General features: G+C 41.1%; 1 protein-coding gene across 1 annotated transcript in view; it reads left to right on the plus strand.

Annotated features, from left to right (window-relative positions):
• The first annotated feature begins 396 nt into the window (after positions 1-396).
• Positions 397-21,221, plus strand: part of recql4 (RecQ helicase-like 4) — a 104,282-nt gene continuing 83,457 nt past the window's right edge. Inside the window, 4 exon segments of the mRNA XM_063044632.1 lie at positions 397-414; positions 417-527; positions 17,133-17,166; positions 18,455-18,585. Coding sequence (XP_062900702.1) covers positions 397-414; positions 417-527; positions 17,133-17,166; positions 18,455-18,585 — 294 coding nt within the window.

Consider the following 21,221-nt stretch of genomic DNA (forward strand, 5'->3'; position numbering starts at 1 on the left):
GTGCAAAATTATTGGTGGAGGACCTCAGTGGGTCGGGCAGCATATGTGCAGGGAAATGGACAGTCAATGTTTGGACTCTGGATGCAGTGTCTCGATCTGAAATGTTAACTGTCCATTTTCCTCCACAGATGCTGAGTTCCTCTTGCAGTTTTTTGCTGAAGGTTGCCGAGTCCAGGTGTAGAGACATTGCTGCTGCTCTGGCCTTGAATTCATATGATAACCTCTATGTTCCACATATGGATGCACTCATTGGTGCACCTGTAGGGGAATGTTTATCAAAATTGGAAAATAGCTTTTTAACCATCGAATACATTTTCCAACTCCCAGACCTAAACTTTCTGAAACTAGCATAATGATATTTGAAATGAAACATTTTATTTCTTTCTCTGCAGAGATATGTCACATGGTGCAGGAAAGAGACCTGCTCAGACGGTTGCTGGGAGATGGATCGATACAATGAGCTAAAACTTCTGCTGAAGAAGTGGGAGACTTTATTCTTTGAGGAACATAAGCGTAAGCCAAATAAGGTAAAGATTAGTTTTATTTGTCATATGTACAATAAAACATACAGTGAAATGTGTCATTTTGTGTCAGGTTAAATCAGTGGGAGTTGTGCTGGAGCCAGTTCACAAGTGTTGCCACATTTGCGGTGGCAACATAGCAGGCCCACAATTTACTAGCCCTAACTTGTATGTCTTTAGAATGTGGGTGGGAACCGGAGCGTGCGGAGGAAACCCACGCAGTTATGGGGAGGACGTACAAACTCCTTACACACAGCAGCAGGAATGTCATCCCAATCTGTGATTGCTGTCACTGTAAAGTGAATTTTGAACCGCCTCTGCCAGCAGTAACAGACCCTTGTATGAAGACATTGGTCCCAGATGTCCACCTGGTCTGTAGAGGTCACACCATCCACCAGAACTAGGTACAAAGATCAAAGTAAATTTATTATCAAAGTTCATATATATCACCATATGATACCTTGAGATTTATGTTCTTGTGGGCATTCAGAGTAGAACAAAGAATGCAGTGGACTCCGATTAGTAGGGCCATCGATTAATCAGGGTAGCCGCTTATTTTGGACAACTCTTAAAGAACAAAAGCTAATCGAGAAAATAGCCAGAATTCCCTTTGTTTATTTGGGACACTCTGCTGTTTAACTGGAACAGGAGAGTTGCTGAAGGGTTTTTAACTAGTGTCGGTCGCATGCACTTGTGTAGCTGTTAGAAAACTACGCTGAGCTTAGAACTAACAGTTTTTAAATAGCAGCAGTTGCGTGTGTTTGTGTTCAAAAAGTAGTGATTTTTTTCACTGATAGTTGGCAAGAAATAAGCAGCAAGACAATTCAGAGCTGTTTTGCTCTCTCTGGTTTTGAGCATTCAGGCTTGGAGATGCCAGAAATGGCTGGGAGTGGAAATGAAACCATTTCACTACTTAAACAAGTTAGAAACTACAAAGAATTTGAATATATTCACTATCATCTTGAATTTTACAATGAAAATGAAGATTTGGTGAATGCCAAAGACTATAAGACGATAAGACATAGGAACAGAATTAGGCCATCTGGCCCATCGAGTCTGCTCCACCATTCAATCATGGCTGATCCATTTTTTTTCTCCTCCTCAACCTCATTCCCAGCCTTTTCCCCGTAACCTTTGACGCCGTGTCCAATCAAGAACCTCTGCCTTAAATAATCTGGCCTAATAATTGATCTGGCCTCCGCAGCCGCATGTGGTAACAAATTCCACAAATTCACCACCCTCTGACTAAAGAAGTTCCTCTGTATCTCTGTTTTGAATGAACACCCCTCTATTCTGAGGCTGTGCCCTCTTGTCCTAGACTCTTCCACCATGGAAAACAACCTTCCATATCTACTCTCTCTGGGCCTTTCAACTTTTGAAATGTTTCAATGAGATCCCCCCCTCACCCTTCTGAATTTCAGTGAGTACAGACCCAGAGCTAGCAAATGCTCCTCGTATGATAACCCTTTCATTCTTGGAATCATCCTCATGAACCTCCTCTGGACCCTTTCCAATGCCAGCACATCTTTTCTAAGAGGAAAGAAATTTGGATGGTAGTTTGCCTCCCAGGTGCCAGGGTCCGGGATGTTTCAGATCGTGTCCAAGATATCCTGCAGTGGGAGGGAGAACAGCCAGAGGTCGTGGTACATATTGGTACCAATGACATAGGTAGGAAAAGGGAAGAAGTCCTGAAAAAAGACTACAAGGAGTTAGGAAGGAAGTTGAGTCTCTGTGGGTGGAGGTTAGGAGCAATAACTTTACTGGGTGTTTTTTATAGGTCTCCCAATGGTAACAGGGATATCGAGGAGCAGATTGGGAAACAGACCCTGGAAAGGTGTAATAATAACAGAGTTGTCATGATGGGAGATTTTAATTTCTCAAATATTGATTCACATCTCCCTAGAGCAAGCGGTTTAGATGGGGTGGAGTCTGTTAGGTGTGTTCAGGAAGGTTTCTTGACACAATATGTAGATAAGCCTACAAGAGGAGAGACTGTACTTGATTTGGTATTGGGAAATGAACCTGGTCAGGTGTCAGGTCTCTCAGTGGGAGAGCATTTTGGAAATAGTGATCATAATTCTATCTTCTTTACAATAGCATTGGAGAGAGATAGGAACAGACAAGTTAGAAAAGCGTTTAATTGGAGTAAGGGGAATTATGAGGCTATTAGGCAGGAACTTGAAAGCTTAAATTGGGAACAGATGTTCTCAGGGAAAGGTACGGAACAGATGTGGCAAATGTTCAGGGGTTATTTGTGTGGAGTTCTGTATAGGTACATTCCAATGAGACAGGGAAGTTATGGTAGGGTACAGGAACCGTGGTGTACAAAGGCTGTAATAAATATAGTCAAGAAGAAAAGAAAAGCTTACAAAAGGTTCAGAGAGCTAGGTAATGTTAGAGATCTAGAAGATTATAAGGCTAATAGGAAGGAGCTTGAAAAGGAAATTAGTAGAGCCAGAAGGGGCCATGAGTAGGCCTTAGTAGGCAGGATTAAGGAAACCCCCAAGGCATTCTACAAGTATGTGAAGAGCAAGAGGATAAGATGTGAGAGAATAGGACCTATCAAATGTTACAGTGGGAAAGTGTGTATGGAACTGGAGGAAATAGCAGAGGGACTTAATGAATACTTCAGTATTCACTATGGAAAAGGATCTTGGTGATTGTAGTGATGACTTGTAGCAGACTGAAAAGCTTGAGCATGTAGATATTAAGAAAGAAGATGTGCTGGAGCTTTTGGAAAGCATCAAGTTGGATAAGTCACTGTGACCAGATGAGATGCACCCCTGTCTACCTTGGGAGACGAGGAAGGAGATTGCTGAGCCTCTGGCGATGATCTTTGCATCATCAATGGGGCCGGGAGAGGTTCCGCAGGATTGGAGGGTTGCAGATGTTGTTTCTTTATTCAAGAAAGGGAGTAGAGATAGCCCAGGAAATTATAGACCAGTGAGTCTTACCTCAGTGGTTGTTAAGTTGTTGGAGAAGATCCTGAGAGGCAGGATTTATGAACATTTGGAGAGGTATAATCTGATTAGGAGTAGTCAGCATGGGTTTGTCAAGGGCAGGTCACGCCTTACAAGCCTGATTGATTTTTTGAGGATGTGACTAAACACATTGAAGGTAGAGCAGTAGATGTAGTGTATATGGATTTCAGCAAAGCATTTGACAAGGTACCCCATGCAAGGCTTATTGAGAAAGTAAGGAGGCATGGGATCCAAGGGGACATTGCTTTGTGGATCCAGAACTGGCTTGCCCACAGAAGGCAAAGAGTGGTTGTAGACGGGTTATATTCTGCATGGAGGTCGGTGACCAGTGGTGTGCCTCAGGGATCTGTTCTGGAACCCTTACTCTTAGTGATTTTTATAAATGACCTGGATGAGGAAGTGGAGGGATGGGTTAGTAAGTTTGCTGATGACACAAGGGTTGGATGTGTTGTGGATAGTGTGGAGGGCTGTTATAGGTTACAGCGGGACATTGATAGGATGCAAAACTGGGCTGAGAAGTGGCAGATGGAGTTCAACCCAGATAAGTGTGAGGTGGTTCATTTTGGTAGGTCAAATACGATGGCAGAATATAGTATTAATGGTAAGACTCTTGGCAGTGTGGAGGATCAGAGGGATCTTGGGGTCCAAGTCCATAGGACACTCAAAGCAGCTGCGCAGGTTGACTGTGTGGTTAAGAAGGCATATGGTGTATTGGCCTTCATCAATTGTGGAATTGAGTTTAGGAGCCGAGAGGTAATGTTGCAGCTATATAGGACCCTGGTCAGACCCCACTTGGAGTACTGTGCTCAGTTCTGTCGTCTCACTACAGGAAGGATGTGGAAGCCATAGAAAGGGTGCAGAGGAGATTTACAAGGATGTTGCATGCCTTATGAAAACAGGTTGAGTGAACTCAGCTGTTTCTCCTTGGAGCGACGGAGAGAGACGGAGGATGAGAGGTGACCTGATAGAGGTGTATAAGATGATGAGAGGCATTGATCGTGTGGATAGTCAGAGGCTTTTTCCCAGGGCTGAAATGGTTGCCACAAGAGGACACAGGTTTAAGGTGCTGGGGAGTAAGTACAGAAGAGATGTCAGGGGTAAGTGTTTTACTCAGAGAGTGGTGAGTGCGTGGAATGGGCTGCCGGCAATGGTGGTGGAGGCGGATATGATAGGGTCTTTTAAGAGACTTTTAGATAGGTACATGGAGCTTAGTAAAATGGAGGGCTATAGGTAAGGCTAGTAATTTCTAAGGTAGGGACATGTTTGGCACAACTGTGGGCCGAAGGGCCTGTATTGTGTTGTAGGTTTTCTATGTTTCTATGAGGAGCCCACAACTCAAGGTAAGGCCTCACCAGTGCCTTATAAAGCCTCAGCATCACATCCCTGCTCTTGTATTCTAAATCTCTTAAATTGAATGCTACCATTGCATTTGCCTTCCTCACCACTGACTCTACCTGCAAGTTAACCTTTAGGGTGTTCTGCACAAGGACTCCCAAGTCCCTTTGCAATTCAGATTTTTGGATTTTCTCCCTGTTTAGAAAATAGTCCTTGAAGAGCCCTGATGGAGTAACATATTTTTGATCTTGCTCCCTCCTTATCTGTCTGTTTGTTTCCTACCAGTTTTTTGAAACCTTATTACAGGTTTCCCCCGCCATCCGAAGGTAGAGCGTTCCTATGAAACGGTTCGTAAGCCGAAATGTCGTAAAGTGAAGAAGCAATTACCATTTATTTATATGAGAAAATTTTGTAAGCCTTCGCAGACCCAAAAATAACCTACCAAATTATGCCAAATAACACATAAAACCTAAAATAACAGTAACATATAGTAAAAGCAGGAATGATATGATAAATACACAGCCTATATAAAGTAGAGATACTTTTCCACAATCATTACTGAACTGTTCTCCGTAGCGAAAATCTCACGCAAGCGCCGTCGGCAGAAAATCTCACGCAAGCGCTGTTGGCAAAAACACGGCGCAAGCGCTCTCCAGTAACCTTTAAGCTATGAAGCTACCAAATCATACCAAATAACACGTAAAAATACACAGCCTATATAAAGTAGAAATAATGTATGTACAGTGTAGTATCACTTACAGGAATCGGGAAGACAGCGCCGAGCGTCGGTGGAGGGGTTTACAATTCCATTCTTCATTCAGAGCAAAATCTCGAGGGGTCTTGATTTTTATAGACAATACAATTTCTTTTTGTTCAACATAAAATCATCTTTGACCCTAATGGGCGATTTGTCATAGTGTCAGGGACACTAGATAATAAATGAATTGTACTTGCTAATGTGTACGCCCCCAATGTGGACGACACAGGATTTTTTGAGCATTTCTTTTCATTCCTGCCAGATTTGAGTCTTTATTCTTTAGTGATGGGAGGAGATTTTAATTGTTGTCTAGACCCAATATTAGATTGTTCTTCTCCTAAATCAGCCACACTTAATCAGCTTTATTTATTCAATCCTTTCTAATGAAATGTGATATTGTTGATGTCTGGCATTTTTTTTTCACCCAGCAGAAAGGGAGTATTCATTCTTCTCTCATGTCCATCATTTCTATACCAGGATTAATTTTTTTTAAATTATTGATAGTCAAATGATTCCATTAGTTTGATCCATTGAATATAAAGAAATAGCTGTATCCCACCATTCTCCTGTATTTCTATCTTTAAATCTTCCTGGTTTCACTCGTATGAACAGATCCTGGCGTTTTAATTTAACTTTGTTATCTGATAAGGCCTTTCTAAAATTTCTGGAGAATCAAATTACTTTTTTTTGAAGAAAATGCTTAGGAAGAGACTTCTGGTCTTATCATTTGGGATGCTTTTAAGGTATATATTAGAGGACAAATTATCTCTTATACTGCATATATTAAGAAAAAAGCTAATAAAGAGAGAACTGACTTAGTTAATCAATTAAAACAGTAAGACCAGAAATATGCTTTGGCACCAGACCCTGAACTATACAAAAGACGTATTGAAATTAAAACTAAATATGATCTTCTTATAGCATTTGCAATTGAAAGCCAGCTTTTAAAAGATAAACTATTGGCTAATCAGTTGAAGACCTTTATAGCTAAACAGCAAATTAAAGAAATTCGCAAAACCAATGGTGATTTGACAACTGACTATTTTGAAATAAATGACACATTTAGAGAATTTTATTCTGAACTGTATAGTTCTGATTTTGTTTAAGATAATACTGCAATGAACAATTTTTTTAGACTAATTAAATATTCCTGGACTTTCGGTTGATAAGCAAAAGCAGTTGGATCAACCTATTTCTCAGGAGGAAATCGGTGAGGCTATACGTTCATTGCATTCTCGGAAATCTCCAGGATCTGACGGATTCGCTGGAGAATTTTGTACGGCTTTTTCTTCATTACTTATACCTTATTTATGTTCTACCCTTACTGGTTCCTTCAAGGTGGGTAGGTTGACACAGCCTTTTTATGAAGCTTCCATTTCGCTTATTCTTAAAAAGAATAAGAATCCCACTGAATGCTCTTCATATAGACCAATTTCTATATGTTGATGCTATGATCCTATCTAAAGTCCTGGCCCGTAGACTCGAGAATATTATACCTTCTATAATACCTGATGATCTGACAGGATTTATTAAAAATCGATATTCCCATTTTAATATACGGCGATTGTTAAATGTTATGCATTCTCCATCCAAGGAAATATCGGAATGTGTGATATCTCTGGATGCGGAGAATGCTTTTGACTGAGTTGAATAGAATTACCTATTTAAAACCTTAGAAAATATTAATTTTGGGCCCAATTTTATTCTTTAGATTAAATTACTTTACTTATCTCCCTCCGCTCGGGTCCTTACTAACTTTCAGAATCCTCAACCAATTAAACTCCAACGTAGAACTAGACAAGGATGTCCATTGAGCCCTTTGCTTTTTGATTTGGTATTAGAACCTTTCGGAATTGCCTTTTGAGAGTCTAAAGATATCACCGGTATCTTAAGGAAAGGTGTTGGCGCGTGGCCAAGTGGTTTAGGCGTCGGTCTAGTGATCTGAAGGTCGCTAGTTCAAGCCTGAGCTGAGGCAGCGTGTTGTGTCCTTGAGCAAGTCACTTAACCACACGTTGCTTTGCGGCGACACTGGTGCTAAGCTGTACTGGCCCTAGTGCCCTTCCCTTGGACACCATCAGTGGCGTGGAGAGGGGAGACTTGCAGCATGGGCAACTGCTGGTCTTCCATACAACCTTGCCCAGGCCTGTGCCCTGGAGATCTTCTAGGTGCAAATCTATGGTCTCACGAGACTAACGGATGCCTATAAGATAAGGAAAGGTACTATTCATAAAGTTTCACTTTATGCTGATGACCTATTGCTTTTTATATCTAATGTTACAACTTCTTTACCCTCTATGTTTCTTTTACTGACTAATTTTAGTCAGTTTTCAGGATATAAATTGAATTTACATAAGAGTGAATTGTTTCCTTTAAATAATTTGATACCAACTGATATTAACCTTCCTTTTAAAATTGTAAGAAAACAATTTACATATTTGGGTGTAACAATCACTAAGAATTATAAAGATCTATTCAAAGAAAATTTTCTAACCTTAATGAATTATATAACCATATAACAATTACCGCATGGAAACAGGCCATCTCGGCCCTTCTAGTCCATGCCGAACGGTTACTCTCACCTAGTCCCACCGACCTGCACTCAGCCAATAACCCTCCATTCCTTTCCTGTCCATATTATGTGAAAAAGACACTTTCTAATTGGTCGCCTCTCTTTTTGTGGAATTAATTCTATTAAAATGAATATTTTACCTAAATTTATATACCTTTTTCAAGCCTGATTCTTTCTTCCTATATATGGAAGAATAGAAAACCCCGATTAAATAAAGCCCACCTTCAAAAATTTTAAAGGAATGGAGGCCTTTCTCTACCCAATTTTAGGTTATATTATTGGGCAATTAACATACGAAATCTTACGTTCTGGTTATATTAATTGTGAGGATTGTCCAATATGGGTCTTTTTGGAAGCCAACTCTGTTACAAAATTTTCTATTATTTCTCTTCTCGGATCCTCTCTTCCTTCATCTTTAAATAAATTAACTGACAGTTTAAACGCAAACAACAGGAATTCTGCAGATGCTGGAAATTCAAGCAACATACATCAAAGTTGCTGGTGAACGCAGCAGGCCAAGCAGCATCTATAGGAAGAGGCGCAGTCGACGTTTCAGGCCGAGACCCTTCGTCAGGACTAACTGAAGGAAGAGTGAGTAAGGGATTTGAAAGCTGGAGGGGGAGGGGGAGATGCAAAATGATAGGAGAAGACAGGAGGGGGAGGGATAGAGCCGAGAGCTGGACAGGTGATAGGCAAAAGGGAATATGAGAGGATCATGGGACAGGAGGTCCGGGAAGAAAGACGGGGGGGGGGTGACCCAGAGGATGGGCAAGAGGTATATTCAGAGGGACAGAGGGAGAAAAAGGAGAGTGAGAGAAAGAATGTGTGCATAAAAATGAGTAACAGCTGGGGTACGAGGGGGAGGTGGGGCCTAGCGGAAGTTAGAGAAGTCAATGTTCATGCCATCAGGTTGGAGGCTACCCAGACGGAATATAAGGTGTTGTTCCTCCAACCTGAGTGTGGCTTCATCTTTACAGTAGAGGAGGCACAACACCTTATATTCCGTCTGGGTAGCCTCCAACCTGATGGCATGAACATCGACTTCTCTAACTTCCGCTAATGCCCCACCTCCCCCTCGTACCCCATCTGTTACTCATTTTTATGCACACATTCTTTCTCTCACTCTCCTTTTTCTCCCTCTGTCCCTCTGAATATACCTCTTGCCCATCCTCTGGGTCCCCCCCCCCGCCTCCTCGTCTTTCTTCCCGGACCTCCTGTCCCATGATCATCTTGTATCCCTTTTGCCTATCACCTGTCCAGCTCTCAGCTCCATCCCTCCCCCTCCTGTCTTCTCCTATCATTTTGGATCTCCCCCTCCCCCTCCAGCTTTCAAATCCCTTACTCACTCTTCCTTCAGTTAGTCCTGACGAAGGGTCTCGGCCTGAAACGTCGACTGCGCCTCTTCCTATAGATGCTGCTTGGCCTGCTGCGTTCACCAGCAACTTTGATGTGTGTTAACTGACAGTTTGGTGGTTAAACACACTTTGAGGATCTGGCTACAGTTTAGAAAACATTTCAGTTTATTGAGATTTTCTCTTTCTAGTCCTATTTTTTCTAATTTTTTTTTAAACCATCTCCGACCGATCTGTTTTGTCGAGAATGGGATAGATTAGGCTTTAAACTATTTCAGGATCTGTTTGTTAGAGGGCACCTTTCTTCTTTTGAGCAGCTCTCAGTAAAATATAATTTATTGAATACCCACCTTTTTTTGATATCTGCAGATTAGAGGTTTTTTAAGATCTAAGCTGCATATATTTCCTACCAGCCTGGAAAAGAACATAATAGATGTAATTTTTAATTTGAAATCTTTTGATAATGGCTCAATATCTTATATTTATGGTCTGTTGTTGGGACTGAGAATGGCTCCTTTAGACAAAATTAAAAAAGAGTGGGAAAAGGATTTACAGACTTCATTATCTGATGAGACCTGGAGGGCTATTTTCAAAATGGTTAATTCTTCATCATTATGTGCTCATCATTCCCTCCTACAATTTGAAGTGTTACATAGGGCTCATATGTCTAAAGACAAGCTCTCTGGTTTTTTTGCAGATATATCTCCTCATTGTGACAGATGTAATAATGGAGAGGCTTCATTAATTCATTGTGTTTTGGTCATGTTCAAGCCTTGAAAAATATTGGAAGGATGTATTCCAAAATTTTTCTGTACTTTTTAAAGTTAATTTTAAGCCCAGTCCTTTGACTGCCTTATTTGGTATTGTTGAGGAAAGAGCTGTAATTTTGGAGCCTTCTCATTTGTGGGTACTGGCTTTTATTTCTCTTATGGCTAGGAGGGCAATCTTGCTTAAATGGAAGGAGGTTGCCCCCCCACACACATGCTTAATGGTTATGCGATGTTATGTCATGTTTAAATTTAGAGAAGATTCGTTGTTCGATTTTCTGATTCTAATCAAGATTTTCAAATGTTATGGGGACCCTTTCTGAACTATTTTGAAAATCTTTGAATTGTTATTGAAATATAGATCAGGGCTATTATTATAAAACACTATATGGTAAAGTACTCTGTTTTTTCTTATTTTTTTTTTACCAACCAGCTTTGTTTTGGTAGTGGGTGTAGATTTTTTTAATCATATAATTAACCATATTATTGTATTTCATAATACAATTTATTTTATTTGATTGATCATGAATATGGGATACCGTGATTGTATCGGTGTGATTTATATATAGTGCATTTTGTGCTACCTTATTTTAATTTATAATAAGTATCCTTATGAATTCTGTATTTATGTATATGAAATTTAATAAAAATATTGGAAAAAGAAAGAAAATAGTCCACATATTTATATTTACTACCAAAGTGCATGACCATGCATTTTCCAACATTTTATTTCTTTTACCACTTTCTTGCCTATTCTCCTAATCTAAGTCTTTCTGCATCCTACCTGTTTCCTTAACACTACCTGCCCCTCCACCAATCTTTGTATCATCTGCAAACTTGGCAACAAAGCCATTTATTCCATCATCTAAATAACTTATATACACCATAAAAAGAAGTGGTCCCAACACCAACCCCTGTGGAACGTCTCTAGTCACTTGCAGCCAAACAGACAAGGTTCCTTTTATTCCCACTCACTGCCTCCTACCAATCAGCCAATGCACTAACCATGTTAGTAACTTTCCTGTAATACCACGGGCTTTAACTTGGTAGGTAGCCTCATGAGTGGCACCTTGTCAAAGGCCTTCTGAAAGTCCAAATATACAACATCCACTGCATCCCCTTTATCTATCCTACGTGTAATCTCCTCAAAGAATTCCAACAGGTTCATCAGGCAAGATTTTCCCTTACGGAAACCATGCTGACTTTGTCCTATCTTGTCCAGTGTCATCAAGTACTCTATTGCCTCATCCTTAACAATTGACTCTTAACATCTTCCCAACCACTGAGGTCAGGCTAACTGATCTATAGGCAACATACATCAAAGTTGCTGGTGAACGCAGCAGGCCAAGCAGCATCTATAGGAAGAGGCGCAGTCGACATTTCAGGCCGAGACCCTTCGTCAGAACTGATCTATAGTTTCCTTTCTGCTGCCTTTCTCCTTTCTTAGAGAGTGGAGTGACATTTGCAATTTTTCAGTCCTCTGGCACCATGCCAAGGTCCAGTGATTTTTGAAAGATCATTTCTAATGCCACCACAATCTCTAGTGCTACCTCTTTCAGAACCCTAGGGTGCAGTTCATCTGGTCCAGGTGGCTTTAAGTTTTTAAGCTTTTTAAGCACGTTCTCCCTTGTAACAGTAACGGCACCCACTTCTCTTCCTTTACACACTACAACATCTGGCTAATTGCTCATGTCTTCCACAGTGAAGACTGATGCAAAATATTCATTTCGTTCATCTGCCATCTCCTTATCCCCCATTAGTATTTCTCCTGCCTCATTTTCTAGTAGTCCTATATCCACTCTCATCTCTTTTTTTTATCTACTTGAAGAAACTTTTACTATCCACTTTTGTATTATTTGCTAGCTTGCTTTCATATTTCATCTTTTCCCTTCCAATGATTCTTTTAGTTGCTCTTTGTAGGTTTTTAAAAAACTTCCCAATCCTCGATCTTCCCACTAATTTTTGCTTTGTATGCCCTCTCTTTTGTTTCTATATTAGCTTTGACTACCCTTGTCAGCCACAGTTGTGCTATTTTACCATTTGAGTATTTATTCATTTTTGGAATACACATGTCCTGCACCTCCCTCATTTTCCTAGAAATGCACGCCATTGCTGCTCTGCTGACATCCCTGCCAGCAATTTACTTTGGCCAACTCCTCTCTCATACCACTGTAATTTCCCTTACTCCACTGAAATACTGCTACGTCGGACTTTACTTTCTCCCTATCAGATTTCAAGTTGAACTCAATCATATTGTGATCACTGGTTACTAAGGGTTCTTTTACCTTAAGCTCCCTAATTGCCTCTGTTTCATTACATAACACCTATTACAGTTTAGCTGATTCCCTAGTAGGCTCAACGACAAATTGCTCTAAAAAGCCATCTCGCAGGCATTCAACAAACTCGCTCTCTCGAGATCCATTACCAGCCTGATTTTCCCAATTGACCTGCATGCTGAAATCTCCCATGACTATCATAACATTGCCCTTTTGACACGCCTTTTCTATTTACTGTTGTAATCTGTGGTCCGCATCCCAGCCACTGTTGGGAGGCCTGTATATAACTGCCATCAGGGTTCTTTTCCCCTTGCAGTTTCTTAACTCAACCCACAAGGATTCAACATCTTCTGATCCTATGTCACATCTTTCTACTGATTTGATGCCATTCTTTACCAGTAGAGCCACGCCTCCCCCTTTGCTTACCTTTCTATCCCTCCGAAACAACATGTAACCTTGGACATTCAGCTCTCATCAAAAGTATTGCATGAAGGCAGTGCATTGTCTGCGCTGATTTTGTTCGTTTACGATCCTTCAAAAGAACATGGCAGCACACACTGAATGAATTTCACTGTTGATAATTATTAGAAACTAATACAGTTTTATAGCACTGTAGTAGTATTGGTAGTGTTCTAATTTGTTCTGTATTTTATTTAACTACATAATTTATTACTCAGTTAAGCAGTAGGTTATCTTTTTTATATGTTTTTAACTATTTCCTTGAAACTTTGGCTAATTCCGGCAACCACTTAATTAGGCCAAAATGTGCTGGTCTCAATGCGTTCCAATTACTCGGAATCTACTGTACAATAAAATAAGTGAAAAAACTACACACAAAGACAGACAAACAACTAATGTGCAAAAGAAGGCAAACTGTGCAAACAGAAAAATAAATTTTAAAATACTGAGTATTATAATAAATATTTGCCACAAAGGGTCCAAATACATAGTTCTCTGAAAATGGCAACACAGGCAGACAGTGTGATGTTGAATCCTGTTTGCATTCACTCCCCAGGTTAGTGAGCACAGGAATTAAGACGGTATGTTACAAGCTTTACAAGATGTTGGTGAGCCAGCACTTGGAGCATTGTGTGCAGCGTTGGTCACCTAGTTCTAGGAAGGATGCTATTAAGCTGGAAAGGGTGCAGAAAAGATGCGCAGGGTAGTTTCCAAGACGAGGGCTTGAGTCATAGGGAGGTACTGGATGGGCTGGGGCTTTTTCTCTGGAGTGTAGGAGGCTGAGCGGTGATCTTATGGAGGTTTATAAGATCATTAGGTGCACATAGGAGATGAATGGTCACATTCTTTTCCCAAGGCTATGGTCTAGGTGCAGGTTGATGGAATTAGGCAGAATAATAGTTTGGCATGGACTAGATGAGCTGAAAGAACTGCTGTAATGGTCTATGAGTATAATACAGAATCTAAAACTAGAACATAGATGTAAGATGAGAAGCGAAAGATTTAAGAGAGACCTGAGGGGGAACGTTTTTGTAGAAAAGGCGTTGAGTATATGAAGTAAGCTACCAGAGGTGGTGGTAGAAATACAATTAACAACATTTAAAAGACATTCAAGCAGTTTCATGGATATGAAAGGTTTCGGGAGATGGGCCAGATGCAGGCAGATTGGACTTTCCCAGGAGGACACCTTGGTTGGCCTGGACAAGTTGGGCCAAAGGGCATTCTTCTATGCTGTATAACTATAGATCTCCTGCTTTTTTTCATCTTGGAATCCTTTAACACCAGGTAAAGTCAGATCCTGCAAATGTAGTTGGAGAATTTACATAATAATTACATAATAATTACATAATAATTATATTTTTTTTATATAATGTTAAGATAACAGGAACAGAATACTGGTTTGTGTAACACTATTGCAGTGCCAGCGACCCAGATTCAATTCTTCCGCACTCTGTGATGAGTTTGCACTTTCTCCCCGTGACCACCTGGGTTTCCTCCGGGTGTTCCAGTTTTCTCCCACATTCCAAAGATGTATGCGTTAGTAGGTTCATTGGTTACATTGGTGTAATTGGCAGTGTGGGGTCATTGGGCTGGAGGGTCTGTTACTGAGCTGTATCAGTAAAACAAATAAAAAATGTCTCCTTAAGCTTGGTCCCTTCAGTCCAATTGGCGTAAGTAAAACCAATTTCTCATGCTCTTTTCATATTCTTAAGTGAGGGAAAAGTTGAGGCGTAATAACATTGTTCATTCTTGGGATGTGGATGTATTTCCCTGAGCTGTAGAGGTAGTTAAAGAGCATGGATCTGGAGCCACATCGAGGCCTGACTAGATAGGGACAGCAGATTTCCTCTCCTGAAGGACGTCAACGGGCCAAGTAGGTTTTTACAAGAATACGGGAGATCTGATGGTTATTATGATTGATTATTTTTTAGTGTTGATTTTATTTAATTACTTGAACTGTCATGGGATTCAAGTTCATGTCTCTGCATTGATAGTTGTGAGATTTAGCTGCGATGGTCAGAGATAGCAATACTCGTTCAGAACTCTGCCTACAGTTTTACCAAGGCTACGGAGACTCTGTTTCTATCCCCATGGTTGCTGCCTGAACTGCTGAGTGCTTCCAGCATTTTATTTTTGCTTTGGATTTCCATCATTTGCAGTTATTTGCTCCAATTTTGGAATCAGAATCAGGTTTTATTATCACTGATGTATGTCATAAAATTTGTTGTTTTGCGGCAGCAGGACAGTGCAATATTTAAAATATACTGTTGTGCAAAAAGAGAGCAAGAATAGTGTTCATGGGTTCATTGACTGTTCAGAAATGTGATGGTGGAGGGGAATTAGCTGTTCCTCAAACGTTGAATGTGGGTCTTCAGGCTCCTGTTCTTCCTCCCTGAAGATGGTAATAAGAAGAGGGCGTGTCCTAGGTGATGCAGATCCCTCATGATGGATTCTTGAGACATTGCCTATTGAAGATATCCTCAATAGTGGGGAGGGTTGTGCCCACGGTGGGAGCTGGCTCAGTCTATAACCCTCTGTAGCTTTTTCCAATCCTGTGGAAGTGGCCCCTCTATACTGGACGATGATGCAAAAAAGACTGGTTCCTTGTGGGCAACCAACAGGAATTCTGCAGATGCTGGAAATTCAAGCAACACACATCAAAGTTGATGATGAACGCAGCAGGCCAGGCAGCATCTCTAGGAAGAGGTACAGTTGACGTTTCAGGCCGAGACCCTTTGTCAGCACTAACTGAAGGAAGAGTTAGTAAGAGATTTGAAAGTGGGAGGGGGAGGGGGAGGAGGATATCCAAAATGATAGGAGAAGACAGGAGGGGGAGGGATGGAGCCAAGAGCTGGACAGGTGATTGGCAAAAGGGATACGAGAGGATCATGGGACAGGAGGTCCGGGAAGAAAGACCAGGAGGGGGGGAACCCAGAGGATGGGCAAGGGGTATAGTCAGAGGGACAGAGGGAGAAAAAGGAGAGCGAGAGAAAGAATGTGTGTATAAAAATAAATAACAGATGGGGTACGAGGGGGAGGTGGGGCATTAGCGGAAGTTAGAGAAGTCGATGTTCATGCCATCAGGTTGGAGGCTACCCAGACGTAATATAAGGTGTTGTTCCTCCAACCTGAGTGTATGGGTCCTAGCTATGCCTGCCTTTTTGTTGGCTTTGTGGAACAATCTATGTTCCGTGCCTATTCTGGTATCTGTTCCCCACTTTTCCTTCGCTACATCGACGACTGCATTGGCGCTGCTTCCTGCACGCATGCAGAGCTCGTTGACTTTATTAACTTTGCCTCCAACTTTCACCCTGCCCTCAAGTTTACCTGGTCCATTTCCGACACCTCCCTCCCCTTTCTAGATCTTTCTGTCTCTGTCTCTGGAGACAGCTTATCCACTGATGTCTACTATAAGCCTACTGACTCTCACAGCTATCTGGACTATTCCTCTTCTCACCCTGTCTCTTGCAAAAACGCCATCCCCTTCTCGCAATTCCTCCGTCTCCGCCGCATCTGCTGTCAGGATGAGGCTTTTCATTCTAGGACGAGGGAGATGTCCTCCTTTTTTAAAGAAAGGGGCTTCCCTTCCTCCACTATCAACTCTGCTCTCAAACGCATCTCCCCCATTTCACGTACACCTGCTCTCACTCCATCCTTCAGTTAGTCCTGACGAAGGGTCTCGGCCTGAAACGTCGACTGTACCTCTTCCTAGAGATGCTGCCTGGCCTGCTGCGTTCACCAGCAACTTTGATGTGTGTTGTCTGGTTCCTTGTGGGGTAGTTTTACCCTTCTCACACAGCCCATTTTGAGATGTGACCTGACCATTATAACCTATAAAATAATTACATTCCGTCCCCCCCAAATATTACATTTCATAGTTATTTAAAATCTGTTTTCTGTGTTTGTCCATTGCCTATCAAAATTCCTCCACATTATTATTGTGATTTGAGAAGATTATTCGGTATAACACTTGTTAAAAGTGTTCAATACTTGCTTCTGTGAGGATTAAATAGTGTGTGATAGCACAAGGGTGGCAATTTCTATTTCCTGTTGCACATATCATGAGGATGCATCTTCACGGAGAGATCATGTTCCCCTGTTTTTCCCTTGTTTAGGTGGATGTGGCCAGTGCTTCGGAGGAGACACAAGGTAAGTAATAAATGAAAGACGAAGTATTTATTCTTTTGAGTCTTTTTTATTAAACTGAGGATTGGTAGGGGTGAGTGAAGGGAATCTCTTTCTTTCCAAAACAAATATTGAATCTGTAGAACAGGATATTGGTTGTGTTTCATAGATACATAGTGGATGCATGCAGGAAAGATCTGGAGTTAAAATTAAACAGCATTCTATTTCTCCGACATCCTATTCTTATTAGTCGATCACAGAAACCAAATTTCCTTGTTAATGCATTGCCACGTTTACAAGCATTTGTTGGTCTCTAAATACAACATATTCACATTGTTGAAAGAGCTACTTTTAATGCAGTGAGAGGATGGAATGAAGGAGTTAGGAACAGAGGTCAGGGGTGGTGGTAGAAGCAGACATATTAGGGACATTTAAGAGACTCTTAGATAGGCACATGGATGAAAGAAAAATGGAGTCTATGTGGGAGGGAAGGGTTAGATTGATCTTAGAGTAGGTTAAAAGGACGACACAACATGGTGGGCTAAAAGGCCTATACAATGGTGTTGCACCTTAGGATATGGAGTCTACTCATGAAGAATTTCTTCCAAATCTTTGGAAGTCTCTGTGTGAAAGGGCTATGAATGTTATAGGCTGAAGGGGAAAAAAATTACAGGAAATCTGAGGGCAGGTTTTTCACACTGAGAGGGGTGGGTATACAGTCTGAGCTGCCAGAGGAGGTGGTAGAAGTACAGTAAGTAGAACCGTAGAGTTTAAAACGTTTTCGGATAGGTGCCTGGATTAGAGAGCACATCCTACAAGGATAGCTTAAGCGAGCTCGGAGAGCCTTTCTCTCTGTTGGAGCAACAGAGGATGATAGACAACTTGTTGGAGATGTATAAAATTATGAGAGGCATAGATAGATTCAACAGCCAGCATCTTTCCCCAGGGCAGTAATGGACATTAAGAGAGGATATTTGTTGAAAGTGAGTGGTGAAAAATTTATGGGATATGTTACAGAGAAATTTTGTGGGTGCCTGGAATGAACTGACAGGGCTGGTGAGGGAGAAGCGTACATGAGGGCCATTTAAAAGCCTTCTAGGCATGTAGAGATACAGTAAGAGAAACCGGGGTTATGAGCTGTCTTGGAGGGAAGGGTTAGATTGATCATGGAGTACGTTTATATGTTAGCACAACATTATGGGCCGAAGGGCCCACGCTGTGATGTACTGTTCTACATTCTAAGTTAGTTCTGTGTTAAATTAAAACTTTGTACACTAAGCCACAGTGATAACTATACTTTTTGAATTCACAGAATTATACAGAGAGTACAGGGCTATAAAGAAAAGCAGAGAAAGCCTTGCTACGGAAAATCATCAAAACCCACACTTGGAATCTGTGAGTAAGTGCTCACAGGGCAGTAACCAAGATGAGAAGAAAGAAAAGGTAAAGCTGGTTTTCACAGTCCTATATCATGTCTCTGTGTTATTCTGCAACATTTTCTCATTTAGAATTACTCTCACTGCAGTGATGATCCTGATCCCTCTTGTATCCAGATAAATGGTGATTCATTATTGTAACTAAGCAGCAGACTGAGCTAGGAAAACTGACACAACAGTGGTTAATGTGAGCGACAGTACCTATAAAAAATATTCCCCCGCCCCCGGAAGTTTTCATGTTTTATTATTTATAACGTTGAGTCACAGTGGATTTAATTTGGCTTTTTTTGACACTGATCAACAGAAAGCAACCCTTTTATGTCAAAGTTAAAATAGATCCCTACAAAGAAATCTAAATTAATTACAAATATAAAACACAAAATAATTGCAAAAGTATTCACTCCTTTCAAATCAGTATTTATCAGATGCATCTTTGGCATCAATTACAGCCTTGAACCTATGTGGCTAGGTCTCTATCAGCTTTGCACATTTGCACACTGCAATTTTTCCCCATTCTTCTTTACAAAACTGCTTAAGCTCTGTCAGATTGCACGGGGATCGTGAGTGAACAGCCCTTTTCAAATCCAGCCACAAATTCTCAATTGGCTTGAGGTCTGAACTCTGACTTGGCCACTCCAGGACATTAACTTTGTTGTTTTTAAGCCATTCCTGTGTAGCTTTGGCTCTATGCATAGGATCATTGTCTTGCTGGAAAACAAATCTTCTCCCAAGTCGCAGTTCCACTACAGACTGCATCAGGTTTTGCTCCAGGATTTCCCTGTATTTTGCTGCATTCATTTTACCCTCCATCTTCACAAGCCTTCCAGGGGAAGCATCCCCACAGCATGATGCAGCCACCACCATGCTTCATGGTAAGGACGGTGTGTTTTTGATGTTGTGTAGCGTTTGGCTCAATTTTGGTTTTATCAGACCATGGAACCTCCTTCTGGCTAACTTCAGAGTCTCCCACTTGCCTTCTGGGAAATTCTAGCCAAGATTTCATGTGTTTTTTTTCCCAGCAGTGGCTTTCTCTTTGCCACTGTCCTATAAAGCTGCAACTGATGAAGCACCCAGGCAACAGTTTTTTTTAACATTCAGTAGAGCAAAACCACCTACTTCCTTGGGCTTTGACAAGTGTTTTTTAGTAATTCTAATGGCTTTATAATTCCAAATGAAGGGTATAAGAATTGAATCCAATTGCTTAAAATATGACAGAGGAATAAAACATGGATTTGACTGGATATACAGTCTCTTCCATCTCAGCCACTGAAGCTTGTAACTCCTCCGGAGTTCCCGTATCTTGGTGGTCTCCCTCACTAGTCCCCTTCTTGCACGGTCACTCAGTTTTTGAGGACAAACTGCTCTAGGCAGATGTACAGCTGTGCCATATTCTTTCCATTTCTTGATGATTGACTTAACTGTACTCTAAGGGACATTCAGTGTCTTGTGTCCATCTTCTGACTTGTGCTTTTCAATAACCTTTTTGCGGAGTTGCTTAGAGTGTTCTTTTGTCTTCATGGTGTAGTTTTTGCCAGGATACTGACTCACCAGCAGCTGGACCTTCCAGATACAGGGGTATTTTTACTACAATCACTTGAAACACCTTGATTGCACACAGATTTCCATTTAACTAATTATGTGGCTTCTAAAACCAATTGACTGCACCAGTGATGATTTGGTGTGTCATTTTAAAGGGGAGTGAATAGTTATGGAATCAATTGTTTTGTGTTTTATATTTGTAATTAATTTAGACCACTTTGTAGAGATCTTTTTTCACTTTGACATGAAAGAGTCTTTTTCTGTTGATCAGTGTCAAAAAAACCAAATTAAATCTTGTGATTCAACGTTGTGAAACAATGAGACATGAAAACTTCCAAGGGGGTGTGAATACTTTTTATAGGCTCTTTAGTTCTTTCCCAGCTGCCCACCGGTTCCAAGAGCTGCTACAGCCGTGGATAGAAAATGAAAAATGATGCGGAAGCTTTAGGGAGGGTACAGAGGTGATTTACGTTCAAGTTTAATTGTCATTCAACCATACATGAATACCCATGGATACAGCCAAATGAAATAGTTTTCCTCCTGGGCCAAGGTGGGAAACAAAGTACCAACAGTCACATGCAGCACAAGCCAAACATCGTTCATGTAAGGTAGCAGTCACACACAAAAAAAAATATAGCCCAAGTTCCTAAGGGTTATGTCTTGTAGACCAGGAGACCAGGATGCTGACTGACTTAGAGCATTTCCTAAGAGGAGAGGTTGTCTGAGCTAGGGTTTTTCTTTTTGAAGTGAAGGAGGATGAGAGATGATTTGATAGATATGATAAGCATCACAGAGTAGACAGCTGAAGACTTTCCCAGAGCAGAAATGGCTAAAACAATGGGGCATAAGTTCAAGTTACTTGCATCTTAAGATGCTGGTTTGTCACTGCACGTTGATGTTGCTCCCAGAGGTGAAACTACACCAGACCTGGTTTATACTAACATACCAGGAGCCTATAAAGCAGTGTCTCGACTCCACATTGGACTCTCAGATCACTTATCTGTCCTGTTAATTCCAGCATACAAACCAGTGATCAAATGGGTCAAACCAGTTGTAAAGGTGGTGAAAAGGCCTGAGGGTACAATCTCTGCACTGCAGGTCTGC

This window comes from Mobula hypostoma, chromosome 3 (assembly GCF_963921235.1).
Source record: "Mobula hypostoma chromosome 3, sMobHyp1.1, whole genome shotgun sequence".
Classification (NCBI taxonomy): domain Eukaryota; kingdom Metazoa; phylum Chordata; class Chondrichthyes; order Myliobatiformes; family Myliobatidae; genus Mobula; species Mobula hypostoma.